The 21,159-nt window shown below is 45.5% G+C and overlaps 1 protein-coding gene across 1 annotated transcript in view; it reads right to left on the minus strand.

Annotated features, from left to right (window-relative positions):
• HCF101 (ATP binding protein) overlaps window positions 1-21,159 on the minus strand; it is a 68,579-nt gene that overhangs the window by 20,277 nt on the left and 27,143 nt on the right. The window contains exons 3-7 of the mRNA XM_087681379.1: window positions 20,591-20,745; window positions 20,445-20,495; window positions 20,175-20,330; window positions 19,863-20,006; window positions 143-285 (exon numbers count right to left, since the gene is read on the minus strand). Coding sequence (XP_087537505.1) covers window positions 143-285; window positions 19,863-20,006; window positions 20,175-20,330; window positions 20,445-20,495; window positions 20,591-20,745 — 649 coding nt within the window. The remainder of the gene's footprint in view (window positions 1-142; window positions 286-19,862; window positions 20,007-20,174; window positions 20,331-20,444; window positions 20,496-20,590; window positions 20,746-21,159) is intronic.

Raw genomic sequence — 21,159 nt, forward strand, 5'->3', positions numbered from 1 at the left:
TAGATAGAACAAAACTGCAGTTTTTGTCATTTTATACTTTCTTCAACAATGTGCAAGGCCTTTGTGTAATGCTTAATCTTGCACAACTCCTGTAAGGCAGAGAAGAAGATTCAGGATAATCAAATCATATGATTCTTCTCACCATTCTGTTGTTGTCAGAAGTTGGTTGATAACCCCTGAAACCATAGGGCCTCTCATGATGGCACTACCTTGTCCAGCAAATCCAAAAGACACAAGCTTTACACCCAGGTACTCAGTTGGAATTATAGTTCTCGTTTCTGCATCCTGCAAGGAAAACTATTCTCTCTCTCTCTCTCTCTCTCTCTCTCTCTCTCTCTCTCTCTCTCTCTTTTCGTAAACTCTCTCTTTTTTTTTCGTAAAAGGTAATTGTATTAATTACGAAAAAAATACAAGATTACTGGATTACAAGATACATGATGACACAAAGCCATCATGTGAAGCGGTTTTCTCTTTCTCTCTCTCTCTCTTTTTTATCTGATTACAAGATACACGAGGGCCCTAGGCCAACGTGTGGGGAAGCCCCGTAGTGATGCACTGAAAAGATTACACCAATCATGGCAACGACCCAGAGGCAATTGCCATATGCCACGGATGCAAATCCTCCCGAGGGAGCAAGTCGGAGTGTCGGATGATATCTAGCTGCCAATGCAAGAGGCCTTTAAGCCTGGCAATATGTCGGGGTACATTAGAGGCCGAATCAAAGAGAAAAGCATTGCGCGTGGTCCAAATGTGCCAGCATCCCCAATATCTGAAAAAGTGAAATAAGAGCTTCTCATGCAACTGTGGCGGTGCGGGATACTTCGGGCGCACAATCCCCAATATCTGAAAAAGTGAAATAAGAGCTTCTCATGCAACTGTGGCGGTGCGGGATACTTCGGGCGCACAAAAACCCAGTCGAAAGGAGTTAGCGAGGACCCCACCACCGCGCGCCAAATGTGCGACAAGAGCGACCAGATATTCTTGGCGAGCGGGCAAGAGAGAAAACGATGTCGGGCCGATTCCGCCGATGTGATACAGAAGAAACAATTGCCATTCGAGATGCGACGCTTGGCAAGGGCCGAGGCCAGAGGAAGACCACCAATCATGACCCGCCAAAGAAAAACCTTGCATTTGAAAGGTGTCTTATTGAGCCAGCCTTCCATCACCGTTTTCTGCCACCATGACAGCGATTTCCGCAGTCCCCAAACAGTATTAGATTTCTCTCCCAGCCATTGGTGATCTTGAACAAGAAGATGATACACCTGATTAGTAGAGGCCTTTTCCAGACTGAGGCGGCCTGCAAGGTCCCAGTCCTGCCAAGGGCGATCCACAGTCAAGGCAGGAAAGGGTTGCCGACCCTGAAGTTCCGACGAAAGCTGCTCCCATAAATCACGGTATCCACGCGGGATCTTGAAGAGTCGCCGAGCAGTCCGAAATGATACGAGGACATTGCGAGTGGCAAGGGTAGCATCCGCAACCGACGTCATACCTAAACGGGCCATGCGATTGAATCTTGGTCTGAGTTGATGTTTATCTTCCCAGGAAAGGAGTCTCGATACCGCCAACAATTCCTGCTGAAAGGAGTTAGTCTGCAAGCGGTCCCCTACTGGGTGCCAACGGGCCTTTTGGAGCACCACTTTCCAAGAGCCGACCAAGTGCAGTAACAAAGAGGAAGAGGGACTGGAAATACGAGAGTCAGCATTAAGGACATGCCACCAGGAGGCCCGAAGCCGTGTGTTGCCATGGCGGAGCCCGCCGTCCTCAAGAAAATAACGGGCTATGATGGTCCATGGGTGATGGTCCACACACATGGCACGAAAAAGGGACCAACGGAGAGCTAACATATGAGTGTGTGCATCCAAAATAGCTCCTCCACCCATGCGCTTAGGGGTACATGCGTGTGACCACGAAATCCAGGAAATGCCGGCCTGCAGTGAATCCTTCTTCCACAGCATGAAACGGATGGGATGAGTGAGGGCCTTCAAAGTAGTAGGCGTCCATGGCAACAAAGGCAGGAAATACGTTAGCATTGGAAGCATGATTGTCTGGGTCACTTTGAGGCGGACATGGAATGGCCACGCTTGCGACTTCCAATACATAAACTTCGCCGCCAGCTTTTGTGAAATCCACTCCAGCAGGTCTTTTGGCCGTACATCCACCCCCAATGGGTATCCAAGATGCCTGACAATGGATCCACGGGAAACCACCTGGCCTTGCCAGCCTAAGGATTGTAAATCAGGCTCCGTGCAACTGAGAATGGCTGACTTGAGGGCATTGATGCGAAGCCCAGAGGCCTGACCAAAGAGTGTCCAAACATCTAATGCCCTGCGAATGTTGTCCCTGTCCGCCTGCAAAATCATAAAGGTGTCATCAGCCAAAGATTGGCTAACGAAGTGCTGACCCAACGGAAGAGACAGGCCGGCCAGCTGAGCAGAGGCTGCCATGGAGGATAACATTGAAAGGACCGGGTGAGTCGCCAGGGCAAAGAAGAGAGGGCTCAAAGGACAACCCTGTCTTACCGAGCGTGCAAGGACAAATGGCTCTGTAACTCCACCATTAAGCATAACTCTGGACGAAGCCTCAGCACTAATGGTGTAGATCAATCGGGACATTCGGGTACCAAAGCCCATAGCCGACATGAGGTCTGCAATGAAAGACCAGTCCACATAATCAAACGCCTTTTCCAAGTCCAATTGGATCAATACCACTTCCTGGCCGGAGTGCCGCGCATAGTCAATAGCCATTTGCACATTTAAGATATTATGCAGAATGTTGCGGCCCTTAATGAAACCATATTGGAGAGGATGCACAATAGCTGGAAGGTGCTTGTGAAGCCGATTTGCCAGCACTTTGGAGTAGATTTTATACATGGAGCCCATCAAAGAGATTGGTCTCCAGTGTTGCAACTTTGACGGCGAAGGGACCTTTGGAATGAGTTTGATAAGAGCTTGTTTCCATGAGGAGGGCATGACTCCCGTTTCCCACACCTGCTGAAACATGGCCACCAATGGCTTCACCAACTGCGTGGCCGAGGTCTGAAAGAATTCATTAGTGAGACCATCCCAGCCAGGACTTTTATCATTCGACAGGTGCAACAAAACGTCCATGACCTCTTCCTCGCAAATATCCGTCTCCAAAGCGGCTTGCATATCAGCTGGAACCTGCTGGCGGACCAGATGATAGAAGACCGAGCGGGCATGCGTAACCTGGCTAGAAGGCGAGGAAGAGGAACCAAGAAGGTCCATAAAATAGTTTCTGCACATAGTGACAATGGTCTGCGGATCCGTGACCATGCGACCTTCCGAATCCTGGAGTCTGATCATATTTTCGCGAGCCGGAGACGCATTCAAGGCGCGGAAGAACTTATGAGACTGGCAGGCGCTATCTTGCATTGTGTCCGTCAAGTTGTGCAGCTTGGCCTGTTGATAAGATTTCAACTGAAACACTTGACTAAGATGGGCCAACCGCCTCTCCAGAGACAGCAGAAAATCATCATCAGGGGAATCCAGGAGCAAGGAACGGACCAAAGCCAGTAAGTCTTCTGCTGCATGTCGACGTCGGCGGCAAAGCGAGGCATGATGAATCCCATACTGGCGAGCAACCCGCTGCACATTAGAGAGCAGCCGTGCAAATGAAGGCAAGCCCTCAGAGGCGAAGTCCAATAAGAACCTCTCAATCAGCTGCTGCATATAGCCCTGGAAAATTGAATGCTTCAAATAAGAGGAGTTGAAACGTAAAGGGAGCCTATCCAGGAATTGCACAAAAGGTGCAATAGAGTGTGCCCGCATCTCAAGCTGGAGGGGGAAGTGGTCCGACAACGCATATTGCCGCAAGACCTTCATTTCCAGCATCTCGGGGAGAAAATCATCGCCCTGCATGATATACATTCTGTCCAGTCGTGACCAGGTAGTTGCATATTGTGCGGAATGAAAAGTAAAGCCTGAAAAAGAAGGGTGAAGCCACGACCAAAGATCTTGCTTGAGCACGTGCAAAGCAAAGGAACTCCACACCCGGCTTTCCGGCGTATCCATTACCGAATGCCCTGAAGTGGATTGAGAAGAGTCAACACACATATTGAAGTCTCCCATCAAGAATCCCCTTCGGCCGAGTGACATGGAGCCCTGCAAAGTGGACCAAAGATCTCGTCGAGATGCGGGATCATTCGGAGCATAGAGGCCCAACAGCCATAAAATCTCTCCTTCAAATAAGACTTCAATCACCAGAAAGCGCCCGTGCACATCATTTTTAACAAGGACGGGCTGATATTTCTCATGGACAATCATCAGCACGCCCGAATAGTGCGTAGCATGGGTCCCTGCATAAAATAGACGGAATCCATGACAATCCATCACTTTTCCTGCTTCACCGTGACTTTTGTGCTCAACTGCACACAATACATCCCACTGGTTCTCGTGCAAGACGGTCCACATGGCATGTTGCTTATGGCGAGAGCAAATGCCTCGCACATTCCACGTGGCTATCTTCATGTATCCTCAAAGAAGGAAGTCAGGAACGAGGCGCCTGCTGCCTCGATTTCACCTTTTCTGCGAGAGCATCCAAGACACCCTCATCCAGAAAATCAGCCAATACTGCGAAAGAATTCTGGCGACCTGCTTTGGAGGTAGAAGGGAAATCCACTGCCTTGGGAGAGGGGCGGGGATAACGCCGATCCCAGGGTGTAATAACATTTCCTTTGGCATAGAACGCCAGCTTGGCAGGTGGGCCTCTGGGGCCGTCGGTATAGGCTCTCCTTGGAGACTGATTGCGGGGGCCCGACGGGGCCGTAGGACGCGCAGCCTGCTGTGAAGTGGCCATTTCTTTCCGGCGCGTATACGTGCGCACGGAATCCTGGGAAGCGGGAGGCCCAGGATCCGCCAAGCCTGCATCCAACTTTTTACCTTTTTTAGGACGTGCCTCAATCCAGTCAGTGCGACGGGGATCCACACTCAGGACCTGTTGTTTGCCTTTATCCATGACATGAGGAGACTGAAGGGCGTCCTGGGGCGTGGCATCAAGCACCATGTCGTCCTTGGGCAGCACAACCTGCGCATCCTCGGAAGACGATTGCTTTTCAGGGCATTCGGCCATGAAATGCCCCAATTTACCACATGAAAAGCAGTGGCCCGCAAAGTTGCCCCATTTTAAGCGAAAATACAAAGGATGCATGCCCGAACAATTGAGGCGAAGCCACGCGGGCCTTTTCCTGGCCGTGTCCCATAGCATGCATAAACGGTTGCGGTTCATCGCCCTGAGGCTTGGGGGAACCAGCACTGTTCCCACAACTGCCATCGCATCCTTCAACATGGGCCAATAGACCGCGGGACAGTTTTCCACCTCCACCCACACCGGGCATTCGCGTTGAAGCAGACGCTGGAAGTCGGCCATGGGGTGCCATGGCACAACATGGACCAAGCGGCGATCAAAGAATAGCGGCAACTTGGACAGGAGCTCAGCGCGATGCGTTTCCGATTTCAGCAGGACCTCATAAAACCCGCGAGGTCCAAGGAAGATCTCCTCAACAGACTCCCCTTGCAATAGATGGTGCAACCACTGGCGAATGTGCGAAAGCACTGGGATCCTGCCGGTGAAGAAAAGTATAACTGCACGGTCATAGAACACCGAGAAGGATCGCAAGACGGATTTGGGGTCCACCGTGGCTTCCAGCACATCATCCGTTCCCGCAACAGAAAAAGATTCGGTATTATGCTGGACATAATCACCGAGCAGAGTATTGGCGAAGTCCAGCAAATGCTCCCAGTCAATTTCCTGCGAATCCACAGGATCAGAGGCCACTTGCGCATAGGAGCGTTCCGGAGGACTCATGGGCTCATCGGGCGTATGCTTGGAACGTTTGCCGGCAGGCGGCTGTTCAGAACTCGGCGGCAACTCCTCCGTGCATGGCACCATATCTTCCGGCTCCTCAGCATCGGAATCAGGGCCAAGGGCTGCCACCGTCCGGTCAAGAAAATCCAAATCCAGGCCAGCCATACTGCTGTCTTCACACGCGTCCTGGCAGAGGGCGAGCTAGGTTAGGTGAGGTCGATCCTGCGCAGGGACGTATTGCTAGTTCCCAGCTTCGCGCAGGATCCAATCAAGCCTGCGCTGCCCTGGAGGACGGGGCCAGGCGGCGCGCAGGGTGGGATGGCGAAGGAACCACAGGGCAGGGCGGCGCAGCACGCAGGCAGGTCAAAGACGAAAGGCGCGCAGGGGGGGCGACGAAAGGCCGCAGGGGGTAGCGACAGGCGAGAGGGCAGGGCGGCGCGCAGGGCGGCGCCAAGCCCGCAGGTCAGAGGGGCGGCGGCAGGAGGGCCAGACGTGCGTAGGACGGCAGACGGGCGCAGGAGGGCTAGACAGGCGCACGCAGGGCCAGACGTACTCGCAGACGCTCTCTCTCTCTCTCGACGAACAGAGGCGACGACAGGGCGTCAGGCGACTGGGCTGGCGACAGGGCTTCAGGCGACGACGACTGGGCTGGCGACAGGGCGTCAGGCGACTGGGCTGGCGACAGGGCGTCAGGCGGCGAGGACGCAGACGAGAACCGCATCAGGGCGCGCCAGAGCATTCGACGACAGGGCGGGACGACACAGCCATCGCGCTCTCTCCTCTCCTCTCCTCTCTCTCTCTCTCTCTCTCTCTCTCTCTCTCTCTCTCTCTCTCTCTCTCTCTCTGTGTGTGTGCACATGCGCGTGCTGCAGCAAGTTGTAAATGTAAAGCATCAAAACAGGGACTGTTTATCAGATTTTTCACCAACAACAGCAGGTGTGTCATCTCCCCAGACCCTTGTACAAGAGGGGAGAAAAACAAGAAATGCAATACAGTACAAAGCCAGTCTAAACATGTAATTGACTTGAAGTGCCAAGTTGCATAAATGCACTGTGCAAGATTTGCAAAATGCAGGCCAATGAGCTAGAAATCATTCAGAAGCAATTAAGACCATGTATCGATGAAACACTAGGCACAATATAGGCTGATATGGCACAGATGCTGTAAGGCAAAAATGGAAGGGCAGTTCTATGCACAGTTTGTGTCATGGAAAGAGGACATTCAAAAGAGTATGCATGAAAGAAACATGGTCATCATAGAATTGAGGATAGAACTCACAGAATGCAAAAGACAATTGGAAATAACCCCAAAGGATAGAACCCCAAAGGATAGAACATTCAAAAGAGGATAGAACATGCAGCTGAAAGGATGTAAAAGGCATATGTATGAGAGGAGGGATAGATCACCCCAAAGGTGCAAGATGAAATTAAAGGGATCCCTGTCCACATAGAAAAGAAATCAACTCATGGGCTGAAGTGACAAAACAATCACAAAAAACAAGTGAAGGAAACCATGCAGTGGATTGACATGGTTAAAAAAGAAAACATCATCCGTACATAAAGTGGAGGTAACAAATGCCGCTCTTGAAGAGGAGGCAAATTGTAGAGTGCCTGCTTTACAAGTGCATGTAGTGGGGTGGTCCAAGAAGGGCACTCCCCAAGAAGATGCAAAAGCTCTTGAGGCAAAAATAGGTGCAGAACATGCAGATTATGGATAATTGATGTGAGGGTACAATGATGGTCTTAATTCTTAGGTTTGAGGATAATTGGCATGTGGGTACAATGGTGCCGGTTCTAGGTATGCACCATCAGGAGATGTAGCAAAGGAATACCCTTACATGCCAATATATGAGGATATTTAACGGTTTGCCAATATGGGTGGCATACTGCTAGTTTGAGATTTTTAACGCATGCACGAGTTCTGCCCAAATGGTGATGTATGACACACATGATGTCATGTATCAAATAATTTCCCTAGAAGACATGCAAAGATCATCATGTGATACTGGGGAGATAACAAAGTATGGCAAACATTTCATCACATTGGGGAGTGCACACAAGATGGTCATCTTTAATGGCATGCCACAATGGCTAGGTTCAAGAGGGCGCATATGTTGGAACCCTAAGGGGGGATCAAGTACAATAGACTATTTGATAGGGTCACCCTCTTTGTTGTTAGATCTCATTGACTTTACCCTTTAAGGCAGACCTATCGGTTATAGTAGTGGATCGTGCATATTTGAGTTTTACAATGACAGGAGGTTGCACCAAGAGCTCTCTTGCCACTCCAGCTTCTAGATACCCTAGATATCAATTTTTGCAGGAGACGGCTCCAATATATAGAACTCTACTATATAATGGATTGTTTACTATTGACCCATGTTGCTCTTTGAATGAAATGAAGACAAGGTTGGGAGAAGTTTTGCATGCATCAATGATACATACCTTCCCTCATACTATGGCACCTTCCACCCCGCTACAAAGTATTGCCCCACAAAATAGTTGGTATTTTGATGAGTATCACGAGATGCAAATAAAGTTAAAGCATGAGATAGCTACCGGAGATACTACACATGAGCAAGCCCAATTGATCTTTTGACGGCTAGTGCAAAGAAAGAAATTAGCACATTTAGCTAAATCGGATGGATAGATATACCTGTAGTTTTTGGGGCAAGATGGCAAGAGGGCATGGGAGATGTTTTAGGGAAGACAACCAAGTATCCCGATCATAACACCAACAAAGGCATGGTATAACTATGCAAAGAACCTATACGATATGAAGGCCAGCCCCCTATGCCTTCCCTGTAGGGGCCCCATTCGTCTTGTAGTTCATGCTTTACTATAGGAAAGGTGATAGAGGCGATTCATAGATTGCAATAAGGAGACACACAAGATCACGATGGCTTAGTTGGGAAGCATTTTATACAAAATTATTGGTCCTTTATTGAGGCACATTTTTAATCGAGCCATGTGTGAGGGCCTTCCGGTGAGTTGGTCAAAGCATACCACTATGCCACTCTTTAAGAGTGGGGATCCTATGGTATCAGAGAACTACACGACAATCATGATTGGTCACTACTTGGCAAAGATACATGGCAGCATTTCAAAGTATAAGCTCGGTACATGGATAGAGAACCATGGGTATATAGCATGGGGGTAGGCAAGCTTTAGAAGAGGATTCACGACACTCAATTATATATTGACCCCTAGAGCTATTATACAAGAGGGTAGGGCACATGGAAAGAGGGTTTATTGGTGTTTTGTGGATTTCCACAAATCATTCGACATTGTAATCTATGCCTCGAGCTAGGCTCATGTAATAATTACAATATATTGGCACTCCAAAGGATCTATGATGGGGGATTTATGCCTTGTATGAATCAATGACAAGGAGGGTGTGTGATGCATGAGGGCTCTTCAATATAATGGGGACTACCATCAAGATGAAGGAGTGGTTCCTACTTCCACCTACTCTCTTTGATGTCTATGTTGATGAGCTCTCACATTATGTGGATAGATTGGGGGGTCAGGTGTGAGCTACCATATTGATACCCATCTTGTTGTACATGGATGATGTGGTATTAATCACAAACTCTCCTGAGGCTTGCATAGACACATGGATGCATTGCAAGTGTTTTGCATGGATAGAGGATTGGCGGCAAACCTTCGGAAGACCACGGTGATGGTGTTTAATACCACACAAGCTTGGATGACCCGAGGGACATCAATTTACTCTAGGAGGAGATATGGTTGAGTATGTTGGATCCTATGTATATCTAGGGTAATATTTACAAGACCTACATTTTCATTGCAAGATGCAGCAACTGCCATGTTGCATAGAGGTTATGCAGCACTTGTAGCACTCCAAGGAAAATGTGCACATGCTCAATTCCAAGAAACCCGGACTAAACTATGGTTGTTTGATACATTGGTTATCCCAGTCTTGCTAGACATATCCTCAATATGGGGGCCATGTCTTTGCAAAAAGACTTGGAAGAGTATTGAGAGGCCACTAGTGATGATGATTACTCACATGATACAAAGCAAACCATTGATATTCCATGAGATTAGTAGAGCAAAGATTGGGGCAGCACCTACAGTCATAGAGGCATTCTTTTGATAAGTAACTTGCTTACATAGAATATGGGAGCTTTCTAGATATAGGTACCCGGAATTGGCATTGACTTCCTCCATACAGTTAATGAAGAGCATGGATACGTATAATTTGAATTGCCCACACTTAGATCACCCTCATACGAAGTAGAATGAGATCTCATACAGAGTAGAATCGAGTTATCAGGCCAAATATTTTGAAGATTGATGCAAACGATACATGGTAGAGCCCCTTGGTATGAAGACGGTACAATATCAATGTCATTTCTTACACATGTCAACAAAGGGATTCATTGTTGAGCCAAGTACATGGATGTCCACCTCTCCCATGGGATACACAGTGCTAGTGGATAGGTATAGACACCATCACACCAACTCAAGATTGAGACAGGACAATATACACACCTCTAAGGATGCACCCATTTGCCAATTATGCAACCAAGAAGTTGAGCCTGAGGAGCACCTTATTTGCACATGTACTATATATTATGAGATCAAATTAATATTTCATTGCCTTTCCTCGGAGGGCTTCGAGCCTCTCCACAAGGTGATCGAGTATTATGAGATCAACATAATATTTCATTGCCTTTTCTTGGAGGGCTTTTCTCTCCACAAGATGATGGAGTATGAGGATCATAAATGCCGAGGGATGTTCTTACTAGAGCTCTGGGCATACAAAGAGAGGCTTCTGAGGAGTAAGACAAAGAGGGAGCTAGAGCAAGTGAGTCAATGAGTTCTTATAGATTTTTCCCATGCTTGCTCCAAAGCTAGCCCACTAGATGCTACCACTACAACACCACCACTACACCATCCGTGAGTTGGAGGGGATCATAGCAAACCCAGCGGCCACACTCCATAGAGCACAGTGTCAACTACCCCGTCACTGTGCCTAACATCCTTACCTTGAAGGGAGGTGAGCCCTGAAGTGGAAGCACGAGTGGGAGCAAGAGCTATGGTGAAAGGAGAAGTAGCAACAAGAGAGAGAGAGAGAGAGAGAGAGAGAGAGACTCTCCAAATGTGGAGACTCCAATAGTCACAATGTGTGACTGGCCTTCCCTTTATTCAAATGTCACTGAAAGAATAAAGAATGAAGTGGCAGTGATGGGCGTTCGCCGCTTGCGATGTACACGCAGCAGAGGCGCCTTTACTCCCAACAACCTCCCACTTAAAGGAAAATCTGCCTTAGTAAGGAGGGAAAAAAAAAAAAACAAAACAAAAGTGCAAGTGTACATAGGTACAACATGATAAGAAAAGATGTCATCTTATCCTACCACCATCATCTTCCTAAGGAAGGCAAAACGCTCCACTGAGGGACTTTTCTTGAGCAAATCTACAAGATCCTGGTCAGTCGAGATCTTGACAAGATCAACAGTGCTATCCTCAACGACCTCACGAATGAAGTGATACCTCCCCTCAATGTGTTTTGTCTTCGCATGGAAGACCGGATTCTTGGATAACTGGATAGCACTCAAAGAATTCGAATGCAATGTAGGGATAGCATCTATCATACCAAGGTCAACAACCAATTGGCCTAACCAGATGGCCTCCTTACAAGCCCCAGTGGTTGCAACATACTCGGCCTCTGTAGTGGAGAGAGCCGTGTATTTCTGCACCCTAGACATCCATGAAACAGCACCTCCAGCAAAAGTGAACACGTGGCCAGAAGTGGACTTCCTATTGTCCGCATGTCCTGTATAGTCAGAGTCAGTGTACCCCGTGACTCTTGTATCCTGGCTGCCATAACAAATACACATCTTAGCAGTACCCTTCAAGTACCTCATGATACCTTTCATGACATTCCAATGCCTCTTGCTAGGTGTAGCCATATAACATGCCACAACACCAACTGCAAAAGCAATATCTGGACGGGTGGCGATCATGACATACATAAGACTGCCACTACGGATACATAGGGAAGCTTGGCCATCTCGACCTTCTACTCATCTGTTTGCAGACGATTGGCTTGTAATACCTTCACACAAGAAATCAATGGATAGCCAATAGGCTTCACATCCTTTATACGGAAGAGCTCAATAACTTTATGGATATACTCCTTTTGTGACAGATAGAGTAGTCCCTGAGAACTATCACACGTAATGCGCATACCAAGTATATGAGAGGCATGTCCCAGATCTTTTATCTCAAAGCTCTTTTTGAACTCAGCCTTAAGAGAATCTAGCTCATCATGAGCTTTCCTTGCCAAAAGCATGTCATCCACATAGAGTACCAAAATGAATAATGAACCATCACGGGCTTTCTTAGTGTACAAGCATAGATCCATAGCAGTATGACTATAACCCTGTGACTACATAAAAGCATCAAACTTGAAGTACTATTCCCTAGGTACCTACTTTAGACCATAAAGACTCTTCCTCAATCTACACACTAGATATTCCTTACCAGGCTCTGCAAAACCCTTAGGTTGCTCCATATATATCTCATCATGCAAGTCCCCATGTAAGAAAGCCGTCTTGACATCCAATTGATAAAAATCCAAGTCAAGTTGGGTAACCAAAGCCAAGACTTAGCGTAGGGTAGTTAACACAATGCTCCAACTTAAAACCCTTAGCAACCAATGTAGCCTTATATACCGGCTTGGGGTGGCCAGGGGTACTTTTCAACTTGTACATCCGCTTGCAAAGCAAAACGTTCTTACCACTAGGCAAGGAAACCAAGTCCCACATATGATTCTCATGCAATGAGTCAATCTCAAACCGCACAGTCCTCTCCCAAGAGTGGCATTCACCCTTGTGCATAACCTCATCATAGATGAGAGGCTCTCCTACATCTGCAACCAAGACATAATCCATGGAGGGTATATCACAGTCAAGAGATCAACTATCTCTAGTAGAATACCTCAAGGCAGGCTGTGTTGCCTATCCAACATCCTGTCTAACATCCTGGCCATGAACATTGGCTACTGACAGGCTATCTAGCTAGCTGTGCGGGAGCAGAAAGCTCCTCCTGAAAGATAACCCTGTGTATCTCAACCTCTTTCTCAAGCTACCTATACATCTTGTCTTCATGAAAGACTACATCATGGCTACGAATGACTTTCTGCGCCTGCTATGGATCCCAAAGACGATAACCCATCTCACCTGTATCTCCATAGCCAAGAAAAATGCATTTCACACTTTTCGAATCCAACTTATTGCATCGGTCCTTGGACACATGGCAAAAGGCCTCACATCCAAAGATACGCAAATGAGCATATGAGGAAGGCTTACCTATCCATACCCCTTCTACAACCTGAAAGTCAATACCACTGCAAGGTGACCTGTTAATGAGATGCACGGCAGTAGAGACTGCCTCAACCCAAAAAATGTAGTAGTAAGCCTACCAAGCTAAGCATACTGGGGACCCTCTTCTGGATAGTCCTATTCATCAGCTCAGCCATACCATTCTGGGAAGAGGTGTAACTTGTGAGGGATGGTCAACTGACGCTTAATACCCTGCTCATCACAAAACTGCTCAAAGACCCGTGAGACATACTCACCCCCATTATCAGTCCTTTGGCATTTCAGCCTATGCCTAGATCGATTCTTTGCAAGAGCAAGCCAATGCTGAAAGACAGCCAAGACATTAAATTTCTACTTTATGGGATAAGTCCAAACCTTACGTGAATAATCGTCAATAAATGTGACAAAGTACTTCACACCCTCTAATGACTGACAGAACATGGGTCCATATACATCTAAATGCACAAGAGCCAAAGGCTTACCCATGCATGGAATACTAGACTTTTTATGCAAATTCCTAGTCTGCCTACCATATAAACAATGATTACACAACTCAAAATGCGAGTAGTCAAAAGGTGGAAGATACTGCAAAGCACTAAGCATTTTCATTCCCTTAAGTGACATATGCTCAAGACGAGCATGCCAAAAAGATACATGTGGGATAGAACCCACTCACAAAACATGGTCAATAGTACCAGATACAACCAAGGGTAGAAGCTGCTAGACTTAGCACCTCTTGCAAAAATAAGCCTGCCACCACAAGTTATCTTCCATGCAAAATCACCAAAGCATATATGATAACCTACATCATCAAGCTGCCCACAGCAGACATAAGACTTTTAGTCAGTGTGGGTACATGACATACATTATGCATAACAAAAGTACTACCAAAGGGAAACTGTAGAGTGATACCACCAATGCCAACAATAGCAAGAGACTGATCATCACCTAAGTGCATAAAACCAAATACACTGCGACAGGTATGAAACCACTCACGATAGGGGGTCACATAAAAAGACGCACCCGAATCCAAGAGTCAACACTGGCATTCATAGACTAGGCCTCGGTCAACTAAGCGGCACAATCTTTACGTTGGACTTTGCACATATAATACTGCAATTATTGGGTTTCTCTTGCACTTTCTCTTTTCCCTTTTCTTTGCGCTTGTCATTGCGCATCTCATGGCACTGTGGCCGGGTGTGTCTTGCTTTCCCACAATAATGACATGAAATATCAGACTTACATCCATGTGACTTAGACCCGGACTTCTAAGAGTCTTTCCCATGACGATCATTATTTTTCTTGCCACTTCTACCACCTTCAACGGATAAATCATGTGACTGCAGAAAGCATCATTGTTTTTCATGTTAAATTTCTTCAATCAAAAGAGCACTCTCTACATCTTTCAATTTCAGTCCATTAAGTTTGTTGGTACAGATCGCAGTGCGAAATACATCTTAAGACTCGGGTAGAGTGCCAAGCAGACACAAAGGATACAAATTATTCTGAAACTCAATACCTTGTTGAAGCAAATTCTTCATGATACAATAAAGCTGGCTAAAGTGAGCAAACAATGGGGTCCCCTCCATGCAAAGATCCATCAACTATTTAAGCCAATACAACTGCAAAACAAGGCTTTCCTTTGCATAAAGTTCATGAATCTTTTCCCATAGATTCCCTGCACTCTAATCTTCATCTTCAACGGCATTATTGTGGACCTCTTTAGAGAGTGATAAAATGATAGTGGACTTGCATAGTGCATCTAAATCAGTCGAGTCATCATCATCCATGTTCTCGAGTTTAATACCCTTGTTTCTTAGTGGCTTAATCAGCAATTTCTGCACCAAGACCTGCCAAATTTAAGACTTCAGTAGCCATAGTTGGTGCCATCCAACTCGGCAATGTTAAACAAAGCCGTATCTTTGAGATGACAAACCATAATGAGTCAAACAGAGGCAAACTATGCAGAAAACAGGCTGCTGTAATTAGCAGTAAACAGGCCAAAACCACTGCCAAAACAAGCTGAAAATAAGAGAAACTACTAAAATGACCAGCTGTCCACCAAATATGACCAAAAGGGTGTCAAACAGCAATGATTTCCCTTAGTAAATGCTCACAGTCTGCAATTTACAGCTTGCTGTAATAAAACACAGCAGTAGGTAAAAGAAGCCAAAAGCGGAGCTATTACTGACACCAAACCAACTGCAAGTGCCAAGAAGCAAATACATCTAGTAGTGAGTAAAAAAGGGCAATGGGCACCAAGAACTATCAACCAAGTAGGGTGACAGATAAGATACATCTCATAGACATAAAAGTCATGCATGTAACAAATTTCCAGGTAACAAAAGAGACCAAGCATAGGCACAACTGATAGAGCAGTGTCAGTAAAGCTCAATACAAAGCCATTCAAGATACATACATAACTGACAACACCATGACAGAGATAGGTGCCTGCCCAAGAGTAGTGTCAGATCAGCCCACTAAGCATGAACTGCATACATGAAACACAGAGAGAGCAAACACATGTCAATGTCCCACGATCTATTAACTGCAAAGTCAAAGCTCTAAGTACATCCAAATAGGCCAAAAACTCCCACTGGAAGGAAAGTCAAATGTAGATGAAGCAAGCACTACTCAAATACATCAAGTACATATCATTAGACATCCGACATCCAAGTAGGATACATCCGGAGCATAAATCCCAAGTTAGCTCAAGCCCGTAAAGCATAAAGCATTGAAGCTTCCAAAGTGGAGTACCTAGCAACCGAATAGAGTGTCCAAGATCTCCAAAATGCTCAAATACAATCAGAGATGAAGCCCCAAATATCGGTCAAACATAGACATTCCAAGTAGCATGACATAAGCATCAAAGCAAGAAGCCTAGATAAAACATAGACAATAGGCATAAACTATCACAAAGAATGCCAACTATAGTCCAATGCCAATTAGTATAGACCAAAACAGAGCTTAATCACTGCTCAAATGCATTCTAGAACCAAAACAAAGCATCCGTACAGTCAAATGAATCACCCACAAGAAATAGGTAGAGGATACTTTGACCAGATAGGCTTCAGCCCTAGTTATTACAGCAGTAAATTCACTATCAAAATTGAGTAAATCAGTCCTCAAATCAAGCTCAAAGCCACCTCAAATCATGGGCATATGATATACCATTGTACTAGCATCAATGGTACACATCAATAGTGCATATAGAACACCCAAATCATAGCCAGGAGCAATAGGCATATAAAATCCCTGTTAAAAGAGGTTCAGCCCTGCTGTATACAGCAATGAATACACTGTCAAACCAAGCTATTTCAGTACCAAAATCAGCTCCAAATCCAACCCATAATACAAGCATAGCATTCCCGTACATACAGATATCACCCTAGCATAGAAGGGTATCATAAGACCAACAAAACTTACCATAGAAGTATCAAACAAGGCATTGCCTTGTATTTCCAACCACCAAACCTCCACCAAAACAGAGTAAATAAAGTGGTTAAATCAGTCCAAAATCAACTCCAAGCAATGACATAGCATCCCCAAATACATAAGCATCAACCGAGCATAACCAGGCATCATCCAACCGATGGCAACAAGTGTAGATATCAAAGATAAGCATTGCCCTATTTTATGACAATCTGTGGACTATTATAGCAGTCCAAAACTAAAGCTTAACGTTCAAATCGAATGACAAGAGTGGAAGGATCAATGCAAAGCATCAAAACCAAATGTATAAGTGCTTTATAGCTACCCAATGAAGAAGATATGCTGTAGGAGATGAAAAACATAAGCTGCTACTTAAAAAAGGCCTGCTCCACCCAACGTGATGTTGCACCAACAAGGTGGGCTATGGGGGGGGCTACTCCAAGACTTGCTCGAGAAGGCTCAAAGAGTGTCCAAGAAGAATGCAACCGATAGGAAGCTCGAACGGAGTGGCCATGGTTGCCAGCAAAGAGATGAATGTTGTAGATATTTGAATGGAAGCTGAGAGTGTGCTGGATGAGCTCGCGAAGAAGAAGGCTTTGATACTAGTTGAAGGGAGGTGAGCCCTAAAGTGGAAGCACGAGTGGGAGCAAGAGCTATGGTGGAAGGAGCAAGAGCGAGAGAGAGAGAGAGAGAGAGAGAGAGAGAGAGAGAGAAACTTCAAATGTGGGAACTCCAACAGTCACAATGTGTGACCAACCTTCCCTTTATTCAAATGTCACTGAAAGAATAAAGAATGAAGGGACACTGATGAGCGCCCGCTGCCAGCAGTGTGGACGCGTGGGTACTGTCAGTGTAATAATACATGGGCGGCTAGGCAGAGGCACCTTTACCCCCAACAACCTTTGATGGGATTTAGGCCATCATCACTAGCTATTAGAGACGAATACCTCCCTTCAATGGACTCCATGTCTTGGACCACCCCATGACAGATATTATTGCCTTAAGGAGGGTACATTGCCTCTAGAGAGTCATATTAATCAGGGTAGGCTCGTACAAGCCAACTAAAGGATCATCAAGAGGTCATTTTGTGCATGATGGTAGCTATAATTGCAATCATCATAGTTAGTCATTTTTCATTTTCATTATTGTTCTCAAGTCTAGACAACATGGTTATATGTGCTCATTTCTTTGCCTCATAGACTAATTTGGCTATTTGGAGACATAAATACATCTTTCATCCTTTCTTTCTCAAAGGAAGCAGAGGCACTACATCGTGGCCAAGAAGTTATCACATAAAAAATTTCCAAAAAGGCATGGAGGGGTGTGCAAAAAATAAGGAAAAATATTTCGGGGAATTTAGTGATGAAAATATGCTCTCTTACGTCACACAATTGAATACACACCCAAACTCTGCAATATTGACATGGGGCAACCCAATGAGCTCTCTTCCACTGATGATATGGGAATTGAGTTCCAGACAATGGTGAATGGGAAGGCATCCAACACGATACACATTTTTGCTGAGTTGCTTAAGTGGTCTAAGGAGCATATGTGGGGGTGGCTGTCCGTAACCTTGACCTGCACTTTTGTACATGGTTTTCCAGGTTAATGGCTGGATTCAGCTATTATACAAGGTGGGCAGTTGCAATCCCCTCGTGAAGTGATATCTAAGCTTGTGGTGCTGTCATCAGCCACGCACATGCTTCAACCCTCCATTGCCACCACGTTTTGCTGCGCACAACCTGTACTGATCATTCCAGAGCTGTCTACTGTGAGGCAACTGCTGCCAGGGCTGTGTTTACTGCTCAGTCCTGCCATACCCCAGCTGACATTAACAGAGCCACCTAGTCATCTACAGCCTGTGTTTGTTGCCAGCAGCTGCCACCCTGATCAGACACTGCCTCCAAAAGCTGTTGGCCGCTGCACTGCTGCTGCCAATTTCATCACACCAGTCTTCTTTAATTTTGGCCCTGCATTTTTGGGACAGTGCAGCCTAGACTGCTGTTTTTCAGTCATTTACGGCAGCTGAATATATGTAGGGTGGCTGCCTGTTGCGATTCTAGATCAAAATACGGCACGCTCTTCAGCTCACCTCTACCCCGATCCTTTCTGGGACACATGAGTTCCATGGTCTTGTATTCATTCTTGCATGGTGTGTTTACTTCATCGAGCATTTATGCATTCTTCATTGTCTCTCAGTTACTCTTCACCTTTGCGTTCTACTGCTATCACTTTGTGTTTTATTGTACACTTGTGGTTATCTTCTGTGCTCAAGTATTTATTTACAAAAGAGAGATTGCATGTCCCTTGCCATCAAAAGCAAGAACAAACTCATTCTAATTAGCCCTAGTAGCATTCACCTCAAATTGTAGTAAGTTTGGTGTTGGACTGCTGAACCATAGGCCGATTGACCAAACCCACCTAAGGGTACAACTCTATTGGGACCATAGGTCAAAAGAGGCTTGTTAAAAGCATTAGAATGCCCTCCCTCTTGTTGCCCCCCTGGTATGCAAGAAATGTCTTGGCGGAGTTTTCTTTACCACATGCCCTCGAATACCTTCCTACCTTATCTTCCATCACCAAAGGAATTTTTCTTTCACTTCAAGTTTTAGAATATCGACTTTGAAGGTTTCCCACACAATTTACGGCTCATGCACACACATCGCTTCACTCCTCCAACCCAGTGTATGAAAACGTTCAGACTCAAAGTGGTACGTTTCTTAGCTTTGACTCTACAAACAAGCCCCATGTAAGATTAAACAAGGTCGGTGCCATCCACTACCAAATCAAATGCTTGGGCCAAGGATTTACAAGCTACAGTCACAAGAGTCCCTTCTAGAATTCACTAAGACCTCCCCGTTGTATACAAAACCAAATTTCAAAAGCCGCAATATTGAAAGAGAATATTGAGTACCTCCACTCAAACAAGGCAATGTGTAACAAAAGCACGTCCTTATATCCAACATTGGCCTCGATGGCACTACATGAACAAACTGACCATCAAAATTGTAGTATCTATAGCGTAATGTCAGCTTGTAACATGTTTATTAGCCCTTGAATAGGACCAACCAAAGGCATGCATCTGGGGGGACGGGCTGATACACATTATTCAGAGTCCACTTTCTTGATCAAACTAACTACTTTAAGATGTGACCAAACACCTACTACATTCTCTTATTTTACTAAGAGTCGCATTGACCAAGATGAGGGTCCTTTGGTAGCAGTCTAAGTAAGACTTTAAGTTGAATGCACTTGCCATTTGCAGCACACGAAGCTCAGGAGAGACCATGGTTGGAAGACTTGGTCCATAAACATCTGCATCAAAAATGCCAACTCGTGCGCCCATTCCTGCAAGAGAGTAAGCAAGGTTGACAGCAACAGTTGATTTGCCAACTCCACCCTGTCATAAAATGTTGCAATCTTCATCAATGGGAAGAAAAATTATGCATGACCTTACTGCACTGATTTTCACTAGCTTTACATTCGACCCAACAATGGGATCATCAATAAGCAGCTGTTTTTTGCAAAGCTGAGGAACACCTAATCCATCACTCCATTCATGGCATACCTTACAGCTTGATACAGCAATTATGTTAGAAACATTCTGTAAGCAGCGTGGAACATTGTCAGCAACTATAGGCTTTGCAGGTTGAAAAGACATTGTGACTGAGACTTCTTTCACCCATGATATGGCTGCTACGCTCTCTTTTGCCTGTTTCTCGAACTATATGTTTTAAAAGAAGCAAATCATGAAGATAAGAATCAGACTACATTGATACTATGCTGGAAATACATTGGGGCTACTAACAGCCTTTCAATAGATACAAACACATCTTACAATGTCTTTTACTGGACAAGCAGGAGTCGTCAGCTCTAATCTGAATGAAACCTGTCCATCCAAGGAAGATCACAAATGCATCCTGGTTGATTTAAAGGTACATGAGAAGTGCTAGCATTATCTTGAACCAGGGACGTTATACACACCAGGCCAGTTGTTTCTTGAATGTTCAAATCTTTCACAAAACCACATGAGACAATGTCCATCCCAAAATCAGGATCTATAATGGTAGATAATGCTTCAAGCACATCCTTTTGAGCCTTTGAAACTGTGCTTGTAGACGTCCCATGGCTTGCAACAGCTGTAATACAAGAAGTTTCAAGTTTGCACCTAAACAATGTAAAAGATTTGAAGAGAAAAAAAAAAGCCTTTAGAGAGTTGGAGTTTCAATACACATAGACACTGTATTAGCAAACACAATGGCCATATATAGGTAATTTGTTTGCTTGTAAAGTCCTAATCCATTAACCTTAAGCTGGAAAAGCTTTACTTTTACTTTTAGCCCTTCAGAGATAGCTATTTTTCCTTCTTTGTTGGCACGACCATCTAGTCATGTTCCAAGTCAAAGAGCGTAACATTTTAGTTGGTATTCTCTCATCCTATGGATGTGATGTATGAGGTCAGAGGAACTTGAGTCTTGGTGCCAGTCAAGCATGTCCTTTCAGCTCTTTGTTAATTGCTACTGCCAACATCTGCTCTGATTTTACATGGCCCA

The sequence above is a fragment of the Lygodium microphyllum genome, chromosome 7, assembly GCF_053477565.2.
Source record: "Lygodium microphyllum isolate KBCC chromosome 7, Lygodium_microphyllum_v1.1.10, whole genome shotgun sequence".
Classification (NCBI taxonomy): Eukaryota; Viridiplantae; Streptophyta; class Polypodiopsida; order Schizaeales; family Lygodiaceae; genus Lygodium; species Lygodium microphyllum.